At 40.9% G+C, this 15,665-nt stretch overlaps 1 protein-coding gene across 4 annotated transcripts; it reads left to right on the plus strand.

Moving 5' to 3' along the window:
- Positions 1–91: 91 nt before the first annotated feature.
- Positions 92–14,805, plus strand: bin2b (bridging integrator 2b). Of its 4 annotated transcripts, none has more exons than XM_054784137.1 (13): positions 92–1,040; positions 1,243–1,414; positions 3,455–3,535; positions 5,315–5,369; positions 7,077–7,171; positions 7,401–7,496; positions 7,580–7,687; positions 9,548–9,633; positions 10,940–11,015; positions 12,062–12,144; positions 12,216–12,894; positions 14,141–14,233; positions 14,352–14,805. In XM_054784137.1, the coding sequence occupies exons 2-13, from the start codon at positions 1,322–1,324 to the stop codon at positions 14,460–14,462; spliced, it is 1,656 nt and encodes a 551-aa protein (XP_054640112.1). In that variant the 5' UTR covers positions 92–1,040; positions 1,243–1,321; the 3' UTR covers positions 14,463–14,805. The 4 variants fall into 4 exon arrangements, with proteins under 4 accessions (XP_054640112.1, XP_054640114.1, XP_054640111.1 ...); XM_054784139.1 differs by having other exon boundaries at positions 92–320; XM_054784136.1 differs by having other exon boundaries at positions 92–293.
- Positions 14,806–15,665: the final 860 nt, after the last annotated feature.

Below are 15,665 nucleotides of genomic sequence, written 5' to 3' on the forward strand. Positions count from 1 at the left end.
ACCAAACCTCCCCACTTATCAAAAACGTCACCGGGCCGTCTAATTACAAGTCCTGCACAACAGATAAACAGTCGCATTAAATCTACGTGCTGCATAGGATATGACGTATAACGTAAATAAGTAAAAGTTATATAATTGTCAAATCCTAAACCAACTGAACGTCGTATAAACGTTTGACGTATAGTCACAAAGCTCAAAGGGGTGTGGAAATGGTGCTAAAGTTTAAAGGACCAACACAGGCACGGCTGGAGAAGTCATCGTGAGTAGCTGCTGGTATCTAGCGCCGTTTGTTGGTGAGAATACGCTAACGCAAAAATCAAGTTAAGTTCGTTTTCTTTACAAAGAAAGGGTAATTATACATATAACGTCACGCGTTGTGGTGAATGACACTGCTGTATAGGTTTCTGTCATGTATTATATCCATTGTACGTTTCTCTTGGACAAATTCGAGCTATTTCGATGACGAAAATGAAAAAAGGAATTTGAAAATACACGCAGAATTAAGGGTCACGTGGGGTCTTTTTGTGACTTTTATTTATGTTAATTGCAGCTCCAACGGTTGCAGTTTGTCCCCTCGGGTTGTTTTTGAGGCCCATTTGAAGGCAGCACCCACCTGCACCACTAGTTCGGCTTTTGTGAAATGACAGCCGACTCTTTTAAAACCGACTCTTTCAGCTCTTAATGTGGCCTCATATTTTAGCCAAATGCGAACGGGTCGTGTGTTGCAAAGCCCCTTTGCATTAAATGTGAATCAACTTTTTAATTGCACAAAAACATCCACACTCCTCCTTTATGAGAGTATCTGCCCCGTTCTTGAAAAGATTCACTTAGAAGTAAAAAGGCTTTGATTCTTTATCCTCATGTGAGATTAGTTGAATAGCTGTCCATGAAAACCAAGTCCTGCTCCTGTCCTCAAGTGAGCTGACATTGAAGATTGAAGTGCCCAAAAGGGGCGTTAGGGGGAATCGGTTTTTACGATTCACTGCAAAGCATCGTCTCTTTTGCGCATGACGCATCATTAATCCTCACATGCTTTTCAGGTGAGTCCATTTCAGTGCCTGACGGCTGGAGCCCACTTTACTAACCTTAGTACACTGAGACATGTTATCAAGACTAAACACGCAGTCGATGATCTGAAGGAATGCACTCCCGGCTGCTCCCTGCTTGTTGCGTTACCATAAGCGTGTGTCTCACTGAATCATGACATTTGCCTTGTTGCTCCACCTCCATCCCCTTTCGTAGGAGCCCGACGTAGTCACCCAAGAGGAAGCAGACCGGAGGCGGAGTTCATACTGTTGTCAAGCGGGCACAGAGAAGGACCATGGCTGAGAATAAAATGGGTCCAAACCTACAGGCCGGTGCCGGATTCCTCGCTAAAAGGGTACAGAAGTCCCTGAATCGCGCTCAGGAGAAGGTGAGCTAAGATGCTGGTTGGGTCTTGTAAACTGCCATCAGTTTGGCAACCACCAATACCTGTTTTAAGTATTCTGTTATTCATTTTGTCAGGATCTTATTATGTTTTATTGGAAGAAGTGACAAAAAATATGTAGTATCAAAACCTAATCTTAGTCATTGAAAGCCAGTTTTTCAAGAAAAATTCCTTTTTTTTTTAAACATTGTTTTCTGTGAAATGAATTACTTGGGAAACATTTTGCCCTCGCCTTTGCCTGTCATAACATGACGGTGTTGTTCAGAGCCACACAGCTGTGTGCATACTCTACAAGGCACCACTTCCTGATTGTACACTTCCTCTGCTTTATGAACTCTACGCTCTTTTAAGTTTGAGGGTGACTTAATAGTTTAATTTAACAAAACAAAAGCAGACGTTAGATTATGTGCTCTGACATTGCAAGACCCGAATATTATTTTGGGTGTTCCGGATTTATTTTTTCTGTTGCTGTGTAAAAAAAAAAAAAAAAAAAAAAAAAACTAAACTAAAAAAGGGAGGTGCGATATGGGTTGGAGACTTTGTTACCGATTTTAAAGGTGAAGGTCATTCATGTAGTAAAATCGTGCAGCTGGCCGATGATGCACTGGCAAGGGTTTTTGTTCTTCCATCCACAATTGCACTTCAGGGTATGTTTGTCAGGAAGTTGCATCTTTAAACATCCCATCATGGGGAGATTATTATCAATATCAAGATAAGTAGCTTACACAGGAAATGCATCAGTTGTGCACTTGGACAGAAATGAAAACTAAGCATTGTTGCAGTTGTCTTGCTATGGTAACTGCGACACGATGCTCGTATTAATATACAGTATGTCACAAAAGTGAGTACATCCTGCACATTTCTGCAAATATTTTATTCAATTTTTTATGGGACCACAGTTTGATAAAAGTGTCCAGCTTGGATAACTGTGTAAATTTGCTGTCCCGTCACACAACCGTTGATGTCAAAACCACTGGCAACAACACAGAGTGCCCACTCATGTTAAACTGTACAAATTAGGTCCAATTAGACAATTTTATTCTCCTGGCATCATGTGACCCGGGAGTGCTACAAGGTCCTAGGTGTAAATGTGGAGAAGATGTGTTAGCACTCTCATACTGGGAGTTCCACATGGCACTTCGTGGCAAGGAGCTCTCTGAGGATGTGGAAAACAGAATTGTTGCTCGACATAAAGATGTTCTAGGCTTTAAGAAGATTGCTAGCATCCTGAAACTGAGCTGCAGCACGTTGGCCAAGACCACACTGCACTTTAAGCACTCAGAAGAGGCCTGAGTGAGGATTCCAGAGGCAACCTGTGATGTTCTGGTGAACTCCATGCCCACGAGAGTTAAAACAGTGTTGGAAAATAATGATGTCCGCACTAAATATTGACACTTTATGCACAATTTATACATTTTCATGATGGGTGTACTCACTTTTGTGTCCTGCTGTACACCCACATACCCAGAAGAATGTCTGCTAAAAGCACAACACAACCAGTTTTTAGTAAATCAGAACACAGTTCAAGCCACAAGCAGTTAAATGGGGCAAATGTCAAACTAGAATGCATTCTTAGCCAGCGTGTGCTGTGAATAATTTCATAAAACAAAACACTATTGTGACAAACGGTTTGAAACTCACACTGAGCCCTTCCGAGGGTACGGGTATCATTCTTATCCCGCTAAAACTCACCGACTAAGCGTCTTCATATACCCTTAAGAAACGTACATTTTCACATTAACAGTAACCATCAGAGCCACACCTTTACTTTCAGAGAGATGCAGAGAGAAATGGAATATATTTTGGATATGTCTTTCTAGAAAGCCTCTCAAGCCAAGGGTTGAGGAGGTTTCCAAGCTGCTGTTCACTTCAGAACATGGCACAATCTATCAATATAGTGAAGTCGTTGCTTTTGGCTATAAGCAGTAAAGGTTTTGATGCAGTCAAGAGCTCACTTAAAGTCAAAAGATATGAAACTTGTGGCCTGCCAATCTCTTGACAAATGTATCTTTAATGACGACACAGGTCCTTCAAAAACTGGGCAAAACCATGGAGACCAAGGATGAACATTTTGAGCTGTGTTTGCAGAATCTAAACAAACAACAGGTAACACACACACATCAGCAAGCCCTTGCCTCATGTGTTCATAAAAACATATTATGTTGTATCCGGTCTCTATTAAAGGTGCTGTTGTTTTCCCCTTCAGGTTACACAACTTCACAGTCATGTCACTTGACAAGGAAGCATAATAATTAAAAAAAATACATTTTTGGTCTTAATTTGGATGACTCAGCCATGAGCAGGAGAGGAGTCAAGGTCCTCCTTTCACTGTTACCATGCACGTCCTGCACATTATTGGAGGGAACCCTTCCATTGAGCAACAGGAAGCTACTATTTTCACTTCACATTTGTTATCCAGGCGCTGTATTTAAGTATTTTACAACGTGGAAGATAAAGAAATAACATTTTGACTGTGACTTGAGTACCCACTTTGTAGTAACAATATGAAACCAGTGTTCATTCCAAACCCTCTTGGAGACATATTTTCTCAAACGGGTCTAGCAACAAATCTAGCGACTCTTTTTAGCACCTTTTGGAGTTTCTGGTATTTGGGGACTTAAAAGTGAAGGCACAAATTGTTTTGCAGTTTCTGTTCTTACTGAGCAGCAGCGGGTGCTGCTGAGAGGTCCGCCCCGCCCCAAAGCAGTCACAAACGGTCAGTGTGCAGAGAGCTTCCGCGGCACACCGAGAGCATAGTAGAGTTCTACGCATCCATGAATCACGCATACGCAAGGCGTCCCCGAAAGCCAAAAATGTTTACGTAAAACACATTTCTATAGTTTTACAATGTTAGTTTTACATGGTTTTTAGTTTTACATGCAGAAACCAATTCAAAATGCATTTAAATACATATAAATGAAAGGGATAAACGAACAGTGAAGGTTACTTTTACCTTCATTGAAAACGTGATTCTTGACGTGACTGAAAACAGGCAGGTGGTGGTGGCTGGTCTCGCTGCCGCACGCGTCTTTGGGAACAGAGACGTCTTAACTGAAGGTGAAAGTAACCTTAAATGTTCATTTATCCGTAATTTTTATGCATTGAGAAATTGTTAATGCATGCTAAACTATAATTGTAAAACTATGAAGACTTTTGTGTTAACATTTTTGAGTCAACTGCTGATGACATCATAGACGGGCGACGTAACTGCCGACTCTGGTTGCCATTTTGTTTAGCTAGAAAACCGGATGTTAACGATTGGATGCTAATATGCACAGCATATTGTACGCTAACCGGAGAATGCATGCAAACCGAGGCAAAATCGTGGTGCAAATTTTCAATGTTAACCGAAAAACATGCTAACCATGCTAACCAAACATGCTCTCATATTTCTTTCTTTCATAAAAACCAAAATGTTTAGGAATACAGTCGTATTGTCCAAAGTGAATAGAAACAAAGCTGACATGCAGGCTAATCTGCACTGCAAGTCATGGTGCCAACAAAACCAATACCACAAGTCAACACAAATAAAACACACAAGCGAACTGCACCACAAGGACTAAGTGGGTATCAAAGCCATGCTTACACACTAAAATACATGCAAAACTATACCCCCCATCTACAACCTGCAAGGCATGCTGGGTAACATGGGTAGCTACTCTTCCTCTGCACAGAGGCACACTGGTATTTTGCACTGCCTCAAATTCAAACCGCACCGTCATTTCATGAAATATAAGGTATTTGAGAAACTTGAGTTGAAAAAATGTACGCAAATTGGGTCACCGCTTGTCCATAAGATGTCCATATGATGGTCCCGCAAACGCTTCTGACCATCATACTGGAAGTCAGTAGTTCAACTTTTGTTTTTGTCTGTTTTGCACGCAGATGGATGGAAGTAGGTTGCTTAAAGATGTGAAGGCCCACTATGCAGCAGTGAAAGGTACGTTTCTTAAGTATCAAGGTTGGACAGCGTGCTTTATTTTTTTTAAGCCGAAGGGGTTATTGTTGTTGAGTAATGGGGAAGTGACTTTGTTGTACTCTTGGATCCTTTAGTCTCTTACGCAATGATGTCTGTGTTGCTGTGTACGAAGAGAAAAAGGATCATGCAGCGAAAACGCTTCACATCAGGGGTGCTCGCACTTCCATCAGCCTGCGAGCTACCTTTTTAAAAAAAAAAAAAAAAGTCCCAAAGATGTACCTCCTACTATAAACAGAGAGAAGATATATAAATATCAGCATTTACCTACACTGCACATGTATACAAGGGGTGCACGTGCGTGTAAAATGTTTGAAATGACTAAATACTAAGGGTGTCACGAGACACTCAGTTGATGAGACAAGACGATACACCTCAATGTGTCTACGAGTGTGTCTACTGTGTGACTGACAAAAGGGCTCACTCCGTTCATGCCGGTGTTCTATGCAACAAAAGCGGCAAGTTTGCTGGAACCAACGCACAGAGTGAACTCTCTTTCTGCCTGTTCGGGAGGCGAGGAAAACAGACATGCACGCACGGCAATAAATTGATTATTCAGTTGATTTTCATTTATTGTGTGATTAATCATTTTATTATTGTCCCAGGCCTAGTGCCCACCAGACATTTTTTTTTTTTCTGAATGAGAAATCTTGTCACGTTTTAATCTCGCAAGATCTTGTGACACCCCTACTGAATGATTGGTATTTCGCATTCAGTTTCAAAGTTTACAGGTCATCAAAATAGCTGATATCATTTAATCGTTCACAATTCAATATGGCAATAAAGATAATTACACATAATTCCTCAATAGTTCTGTAAATAACCCGAGTAGTATGTCAGTCAAAATGGATACGTAGCGTTCATTACACATACAGCTCATGTTTTACGCCAAGTCAGCGTTTGCCATCAAACATGACAGATATACAAGAAATGAAAATGATTATGCAAGAGACAATACAGCCGAAGTCAAGGCAACATATTAGTTTCAGCAATGGGAACGTTTTAATTTAATCGTGAAATCATACTTTCACAAGCAAAATTGTACTTGTAGGTTCAATACCAAAGGGCTAAGAGGCCAAGGGCCAAATCAGAGGCCGAAAGAGATGACGACGCAACTCCCCACTAATGCATGTGGCTGTAGAGTACTTTTAAGACAGAAAAACGGCCACTAGATGGCAGAAGTGCATTTGATAAGAGCTTGGCAAATGTAAATAGAAAAATCACATGACAGTAAGGAGGAAGTGGAAGAGCGGGGGGGAGTGTAGTGTGCAGACGGTTACGCATTGTAGGGAAATTGTCAAAATTGTAAATATTTCATGGTGTTGTATTTGTAAATTGTTATTTTGATGTAAAACAACCCTTTTGACTGATGTCATATGACATCTACAAAGTGACGTTCATGACTTGGGTGACATGTGATCGGCCCACGCTACCTCGGTAGATCACGCTCGACTGAATGAGCACCCTGGGTCTACGTTTATATGATGATGATGTTTAAGAAACCATAGATTTTCCAGTGCTGTTAGCTATTACTCCTTTGAGTTCCAGCCAGGAAGCTATTGTTGTTTTGACCTTTGCGTCGTGGGTGTAGCAATACGGACATGAGCCTTGAAAACAATACCCTATTAATGCACAAAAATAGTTGTTACTTACCTTTTTCTTTTTGCACAGCTGTACATGAGACATCCAAGAGAATGTCTCAGACGTTGAGATACATCTACGAACCTGACTGGGATGGCGTGGAGGACCTTGCTGCTATTACAGGAGTATCTGTCATTTTGTAATGTTCCAATTGAGTATTTGAAGGGATGAAAAAAGAATTAGCTTTGAGGACTAAATGGCTGCAATTTGTTGCAGTTGGTAAGGTAGCCACAATGTTAGGATATTTTTAGTCATCTGTTTGCAGCACTGTTTGGATCCATTGGTTCAATCAAGCATGAATAAATAATTGACACTTGGTTTGACTAAAATGAAATCCATTAATTGTGTCTTAAGAGTGAAGACTTGCTGTGGAATGACTACGAGGAGAAATTGAATGACCAGATTGTGCGTACAATGGAAAACTATACAAGCCAGTTCCCCGAGGTCAAGGTAATTGGACACATTGAGGGGTGGGTTGGAACATTGGCTTCTTCTAACAGTCCAATTGAGCTTTGGCTTGGCTGGTTTTTCAGGAGCGTGTTGCCAAACGCGGTAGAAAGCTGGTGGACTACGATTCAGCACGTCACCACCTTGAGGCGCTGCAGAGCGCCAAGAAAAAGGATGATTCAAAAATAGCTAAGGTAATGTAGAGTCGTGTTTTGAGAATGACTCAGTTTGTCAAATGTGGCTATGTTGTTCCCCAAGCCACTTAGTCACCATGTTTTGTCTTTGGAAAAGGGGTTGTTTGTCACTAAACTGTTGTTGGACGGTCGGGAGAAGTTGCTTTTGGACGTTCTTTGTTCATGGCTGTGTTCTTCATCAAAAGTGTGAGTGAGCCCACTCCCTTGGCTGAGAAGCAACCCCACACATGACACAGGACGCCTTTTCTTCTCTAGACAAGCTTTTTTTTCTGGATGCCCCAAAAATTCCGAAAGTGGCTTTGTAAAGAGAAAATGTTTTTTACCCCAGTCTTCAGGAGTCCATACATGCATCTTTTGCGGAATACCAGTCTGTCCCTGATTGTTTTTTCCTGGAGAGAAGTGGCCTCCGTGCGCCCTTCTTGACACCAGGGTATCTTGCAAAAGTCTTGGCCTCGATGTGCGAGCAGATGCTCACACGCCTGCCTGCCACCATTCCTGAGCAAGCGCTGCACTGGTGGTGCCTCAACCCCCCAGTCCCGATGCATGCTGGACTTTCTTGGGTGCCCTGAAACCTTCTTCACAAAAACTGAACCTCAATCCTTGAAGTTCTTAACAAAAAGATGTTTTTATAATCCTGAACGCCCAATCCCAACAACGTATTTGTACGTCTTTTACGTTTTTTGCATGGGAGGCAAAAAGAGGTGATGATGCAACTCTTCATAAACACTCTCATAAAAATGGCCACAAGGTGGTAGAAGTGCATTTGATAAGAGATAGGCAGGTATCATGGCAATGGAAGAATCACACATGACAGGAAGGAGGAAGTGAGAGAGTGTGGAGGAATGTAGCGCGCAGATGGTTACACATTTTAGGGAAATTAAATGCGTGCACACACACAGCTCAGTTCCAAATGTGAAAATTGTAAATAGTTCATGGTGTTCAGGTGTTGTAAATTAATTGTTATTTTGATGTAAAACACCCCCTTTCATTGTGTTTTGTTAGTATACTTGTTTAGATATTTGAGTTGTCACAAAAGCAAATATTTGTGTCAAAGTGAAAGTTATGCTTGAAATTTCATCTTTTCACAAAAAGATGGTTTTCTCCCTTTTCTAGTCGGGAACTGATATTTTCCTGAAACTTTCCTATGTTCTACTGCTGATAGTTGCTGAAGTAGAAACACACTTTTTTTTCTGATGAAAGAATCTAATATTTCTCTTGGTAGGTTCCATGTTTATATAGCCATAGAACACAGTATTCTGTGCGCCTTTTTAAAGATTAGTAAAAATTTGTCCAAAATGGCCGGTACTGAAGGGGTTGCCTTTGGCTGGGATTGAATGAGTTACTGATCTGACAAGTGGTTGGGGTGGGTGCAACTTTACTATAATATCCTTGCCTGTGCAAGGATATTGCTTTTTGTGCAAAGCAATGATGACTGTGTGTGTTTCCTTGGAGGTAAGCATGGTTAACAGAGGAAAAACAAAGATTTCAAGCAAAAGCCTCCTTTTTACAGCCTCCAATCTGTTATTCTGATTTAGTCAGGAGCCTTTGTCCTTGTCAACACTCTCCCCTGTGTTAACCGGTGAATCACCAAAATGAAGTCCGCTAGTCCTTTTGTGGTAGGGCTGAAATGCAGTAGAAATGTTGCTCAATTTCTTGACAAAGAGGGACTTTGCAATTAATTGCTATTCATCTTAACACACTTCATCACATTCTGGAGTATATGCACATTACCATCATGAAAAGTGAGGCAGCACACTTTGTGAAAATGGATATTTTTGTCATTCTCAAAAGCTTTGGTTTTAGATTTCAGACAACAATATCACCCTGGAATCGAAAGTAATATTGTATCCTGTTTAACAGGCAGAGGAAGAGTTCAACAAGGCTCAGAATGTCTTTGAGGAGATAAATAACGAGCTGAGGGAGGAGCTGCCTGTTCTCTATCAGAGGTATGGTTGAGCAGCCGCTGCATAGTTTAGGTCTGATAGTAGTGAGAAATCCAACTTGTTTTTCTTATTTGGTATTCAGGCTGGTCCTACGAAGCCTACTTAGACAATGCCCCATAGCTTCATGTACAGCTATGATATGATCTAAAGTGGCATGGCGTCATCCAACATGCAGTACAGTATCGCACAACGCCTTAGGCTGGCCCACCACTCGCTTTGTTGTCAATGACCTTTGTTCTCTGTAATTCTGATGTGATTACATTCAAAAATCCACAGAATCTGGATAAACTAGCTGGAATTGGTTTTCAGTTTGAGTCACAAAGGCATCAACACCCTCCAAAATGGAACCGCCTGAATGTTCATCATCCTCCCTAAACCAGGATGGAGCCTGCTAACTAGCGGAAGAAATGGAAAAAATTATGATAACATACATTATTTTTTACTGTTCAGTTTGGCCTTGGTGGAGGTCTGCACAGCACTGAGCAGCATTGTAGTTTTTCCCTTGTATGGGTCAGTCTAAAAATGGAATCTCACGGAGGCCTGAGGCTTTTCCAGAGTGTAGTATGTTGCGTTAAACTGTATGTGGATTGTAAATTCTGTGCTGTATTTGTATTTGGATCACCTCTTCTGACTGGCAGCACGAGCACCAGGCTGCTGGTTTTAGACACAAAACAATAATTTTACTTTTACATTTTATTTTTAATTGAAAATTTTATTTAAAATGTTATTTTGTTTATTTGTAATTTAAAATGTTACTTTTATATTTCATTTTTATTCATAATTTAAAATGTTATTTATAATTTTTTTAAATATTGTAATATTTATATATTACAATATTTTTGTCATTTTAAAATGTGTTATTTTTAAATTAAATTAATATTTATATTTTATTTTTGTATATTTTATTTAATTTTGATTATGAATATATATATATATATATATATATATATATATATATATATATATATATATATATATATATATGTACACATTTTTCATTTAAATGTTATTTAAAATTTAAGTCGATTTGTTTTTAATTTAAATATTTAACATCTTTAATTAAAATTTTTAATTTTATATTTAAAATGTTATTTTTTAATAAAATTTTGTTTTCAAATTGTATTTTAGTTTTATTTAATGTTGATTATAATAACATGGTTTTTAAATTATTATTATATTTTTAAACGTTATTATTTAAAGAATATCAACTCTACCTACCCAAAAGAAGCAATGTATCATGTTTTTGGAACACTTATGTCATAATTGAGGTCATGTGGATAAACTCACTAATATATTCTTTTTCCTGCAGCCGCATTGGTTGCTATGGGACAGTGTTCCAAAACATTTCAAATCTGAGGGATGTCTTCTACAAAGAAATGAGTGTGGTAAGACAAGACACATTTTCTTTTATTCATTTCAGAAGCACATGGTTATGATTACAGACCGCTAGTCGAACCTCGGCTCCAGGAGGACCGGCTCTACACCCTTGCAAGGGTACTGGTACTGCAAGGGTACTGGTTGATCCTGGTTGGCATTGCCAGGTCAGTCCAGCCTGCTTCCGATGAGTGGTGCCCTCCGCCAAGGCTGCCCTTTGTCGCCCATTCTGTTCAGAATTTTCATGGACTAGCCGCAGCCGAGGCATCGAGGGAGTCCAGTTCGGGGGCCTTAGGATCTCGTCTCTATTTGACCTTCAGCCTTTACTGGGGCGAGTGTGAAGTTTCTGGGACGAGATTCTCATTCGGAAAAGGGTGGATTGCACCCTCCGGGTTGGGAGTGAGGTCCTGCCCCAGGTGGAGATATTCAAGTATCTCAGGGTCTTGGTGGAGCGTGAGGTCGACAGGCGTATCGGCGTAGCATCTGCAGTAATGCGGTTGCTGTACCGGACCGTGGTGGTGAAGAGAGAGCTGAGCCGGAAGGCAAAGCCCTCAATTTACCGGCCGATCTGTGTTCCCACCCCCACCTGTGGAGAAAACGAGATCGTGGATACCAGCGGCTGAAATGAGTTTCCTCCGTAGGGTGGCTGGACGCACCCTAAGAGAGGGTGAAGAGCTCGGTCATCCAGGAGGGGCTCAGTGTAGAGTCGCTGCTCCTTCACATGGAGAGGAAGTTGAGGTGGCTCGGGCATTTAGTCCAGATGCCTCCCAGCCTGGTGAGATTCCCAGCCTGGTGAGATTCCCAGCCTGGTGAGATTCCCAGTCTGGTGAGATGCCCAGCCGGGAGAAGGCCCCAGGGCAGACCTAGGACACGCTTGAGGGATTATGTCTCACAGCTGGCCTGGGAACGCCTTGGTGTCCTCCTGGTGGAACTGGAGGAGGTGGCCGGGGACCAGCAAGTCTGGACTTGCCTACTGAGACAGCTGCTACCGCGCCCCAGACCCGGACAAGTGGAGGAAAATGGATGGATGGATGCTTATGATTTTGTTCCTATGCAGCTTAACCGGGAGTTATACAACGTGATGAAAAAAACAGAGAATCAACATTCTGGGAAAGCGTTCATCATCAAGGGTCTGAGCAGGTGATATCCAATCATCTTTATAAAACAAGACAAAATAAGTAAAAAACAACTATTCTTTGTTTTTTGCACAGCACATCAGGGAAGTCAAAGAAGAGGAAGTCCCTGGTAATCTCCAATCCAATCCCGTGCAACACAGCGTTCCCATCTGATCACATCTCCATCCTTTCGTCAACCCAAAATGGGAAAAATGCTTTACCCTCCTCACCTGGTCCACAAACTCCGCCCAGCTCTGATGAGATGGCTGCAGCAGAGGAGAGTGGCGCCTCCTCCAAAGCTGCACACTCTTCAGACTCGGATCTCAGCTCCAGCGGCACCAACTCTCCCAAGAGACAGTCGCTCGACAGAAGCACAGCAAGCGAAAGTCCAGAGGAGGCGGAGGCGGAGGCGGAGGCGGAGGCGGAGGCGGAGGCGGAAGCGGAAGCGGAAGCGGAGCTAGCAACAAACCAGTCTGACGACTCCGGCCTGGGGGTCCCAAAATCTGACCTTGCAACTCAAGAAACGTCCGGCCCCCCCGATTGCGCCAGTAGCGAAGCGCCACACGTTCCTGAGCAGCAGGACGTCGAAAGTGAGCCGCCGTCAGAGGAAGACAAAAACAAAAGTGCACCAGTTCCTGCCCCTCGAGTCTCTTTCCGCTCCCAGAAACTTCCTCTGCTTACGGCTCAGGAGGAGCAGGAGAGTGATGGAGCATGTGACATCAAGGAGACAAGTGTATCAGGAGATGACCACAACCCGGATGACTTTGTCTGCAAGGTAGATCCCATGTTCTCATCGTCTATTCAGTGTGTTCCTGCTCAGCTTGGCTCAAATCACAAATACAAAAAAGGCTGGCAAAATGACGACAGTCCCAACGGCTTAGACCACAAACCTTGTCCATCGAGGTCCACGTACTAAAATGAGATATTAGTATTGATATTTAGTAAAGCGGCACATGTACAGTAGACATGCTGACAAGTATAGATATATAATAATAGATATATTTCCAGGAAAAAACAACTGCAGCTCAGCTGTGTGATATAAGTGAAAAAGCCTATTATTAGTTTGAACTTAGCTTATTTTCCCTCATTTTTTCTGTTTTTTTAACATTTTCCAAATATTTCAATTTTATTTTGTTTTGTTTCTCAAAAATAGAGTATTTTTCTTTAACATTTCAGCTCTATGCTACTAAAGTGACATTATTTTTCCTCAATTCTCATAAAATTACATTTTTTATTAGAATGTTTTTTTCTCTTAGTATTTTGACTTCAATCTTGTAAAACTACTGCTGATTTTTCAATTTTTGCTGCTGTTTTACCCCCCAGCTATTTTACCTTTGTTCTCATAAAATTTTCCTCTCGTAATTGACTTTATTTCCATAATATTTGACTTTATTCTCACAACATTATACATTTTTCTGTAACCTAATTTTCCCAAAATTACGTTATTTGTTCTTTTGTTCCCTCATGAAAAAAAGTTTTTCTTACAAGTTTATGATACTAAAAGGACGTTATTTTGACTTTATTTTCTTAAAATTACTGCTGAGTTTTCAATTTTTGCTGTTTTTTTTCCACAACTATTTCAACTTTTTTCTTACAAAGTTTCTTCCTGTAATTATAACTTTCTTACATTGTGATTTTTTTTTTCCTGCAACCTAATCTTCCAAAAATTACAACTTTATTTGTTGTTTTGTTTGTTTCTCATAATAATACGACTTTATGATTAATATTTCAGGTTTATGCTACTAAAATGTAAATTTTCCTCATAAATATTGCAATGTTATTCTCGTTAAATGGACATTTTCTCATTTGATTACAACATTTTTCTTTTAATATTTTCACTTTATTTTTGTAAAATTACTCCTGTATTTATTTTAGGTGTATTTTTGTTTGGCTTTTTTAAAATTATATTTAAATTGTTTTAATATGTTTAGAATGTCCAGTTTTTATAATTTATGGGGGCGCGTGGACGACCGCCTGCATTCGGTTGACAGTTTACCGATGTAACTAATCTTTAACACCAGGGGGTGGCGCTCGAGAGCCATGCAGCATCTGAAGGTGGCCAGCTCCAGTTTGAGCAGAGGGACATCCTCCTGGGGCTTGCTGGTGGTGAAAAGGTTTGTCTGCCTTTTGTAAAGCAATTGAGATTTTCTCATTTTTTAACATTTTTATACGTACAAATGCCGCCACTCGGGTTTCTGTTTGCATGTTTCTAATGCTTGCGTCGTGCAACAGGAAGATCTGTTGATGGGGGCCGGGAAGGAGAGCTGGAAACCACACATGGATTCAGAAGATCGCAGCGGGACTTTCTCAGAAGACCTCATCGGGCCTGTTGAGGCAGAGTGATGCAATACTCGTCTCTAATATTTCATTCCGCCCACAAACAGCTGGTGACACACACACACACACATACACACACACGCACGTCATTTCACATGCAGAAGGTTTAAATTGTCGAGGGTGTGGAAGCTGCACAAACAGATCCCTCTTAAATGTTGTGATGCAACTCGAGGAGCAAAATACAATAAGCAGCTGCAGTGAATTTTGCAAGAGACGCAGTATTTAGATAAAGCTACATTTTATAGAACAGTATGATGTTTTTTATTCTCCCTATGAAATAATGTGAAGCATTTTTTTAAAGTGTTCTGTCAGATTGATCAATAAAGGCCAAGTTTAAAAAAAGAAAAAGGTCTTCTGGTTTATTTAAGGGGGGGATAAGTAATATGCAAAATACACATACTAGAAATAAACATTGTTCAATGACGCTGCTCTGACAGCATCCATCCAAGCCGTATTGTGGTTGTTATCCAGTGCTGAGTCTTTATGCAGTCGTTGCTCATTATGCACGTAAATGCTGTGATTTTTACACAATTGATTTTTATTTGTGTCTGCTGACCAAAATTTCAATTTTCCAGATGAAAACAGCCATGCTTCCACGAATGCTGCGCCGCTTGTTTGTGTCAATTGTTGTTTGATTTGTTCCATTCCTGCTAAATGAAATCACCGCAGTGACACAAGACTCGGGTCAAACGCCGCCCCTGCATGGTTCCTGGAAGAGGCATGAGATCAGCAGCAAACGTGTCTTTATTTTATTTTTAAAATGCTTTAGTTTCACCAGTGTTTTACGTGAATGTCAGTGATTTGGTAAGTGAGGTCTCGGTTGACGATACGATGGAAGCGAAGTAAGATCTGAGCCCATTACCTCGATCCAGTTCACTAAAAAAAGCCTGTTTCTGGTGGGTGTCCCCTGGCGGTGGTCGCAACAGGGCAGAAAACTCGAGTCACTTTAGACGGGACTTTACAATCTCGTCAAAGACTTGCACTTTGACATCAATGGCTGGCAACTTGAATGGGAAACCCTTAACGCTGTGTCAGCACTTGAATAATAATAGTAGATTGTTAAAATTATTATTTGGGAGGCCTAACCAGTGCTGATTTCATACTTGACTTCACCTATCTCGTCTTAACTTGAGATTAAAGGCTCGGGAATGCTGTTGCGGCGTGGCTGGTGAACGACCGTCCTGCATAATAGCTCGTCTCGATCCGAGC

This window comes from Dunckerocampus dactyliophorus, chromosome 8 (genome assembly GCF_027744805.1).
Source record: "Dunckerocampus dactyliophorus isolate RoL2022-P2 chromosome 8, RoL_Ddac_1.1, whole genome shotgun sequence".
NCBI lineage: Eukaryota > Metazoa > Chordata > Actinopteri > Syngnathiformes > Syngnathidae > Dunckerocampus > Dunckerocampus dactyliophorus.

Excerpts from the sequence above, each read along its gene's own strand:
- bin2b (XM_054784137.1), top strand. The coding sequence starts at position 1,322 with ATGGCTGAGAATAAAATGGGTCCAAACCTACAGGCCGGTGCCGGATTC. Across the intron at positions 7,172-7,400 it reads ACCTTGCTGCTATTACAGGA|AGTGAAGACTTGCTGTGGAA; the intron begins GTATCTGTCATT and ends TTGTGTCTTAAG. Across the intron at positions 9,634-10,939 it reads CTGCCTGTTCTCTATCAGAG|CCGCATTGGTTGCTATGGGA; the intron begins GTATGGTTGAGC and ends TTTTTCCTGCAG.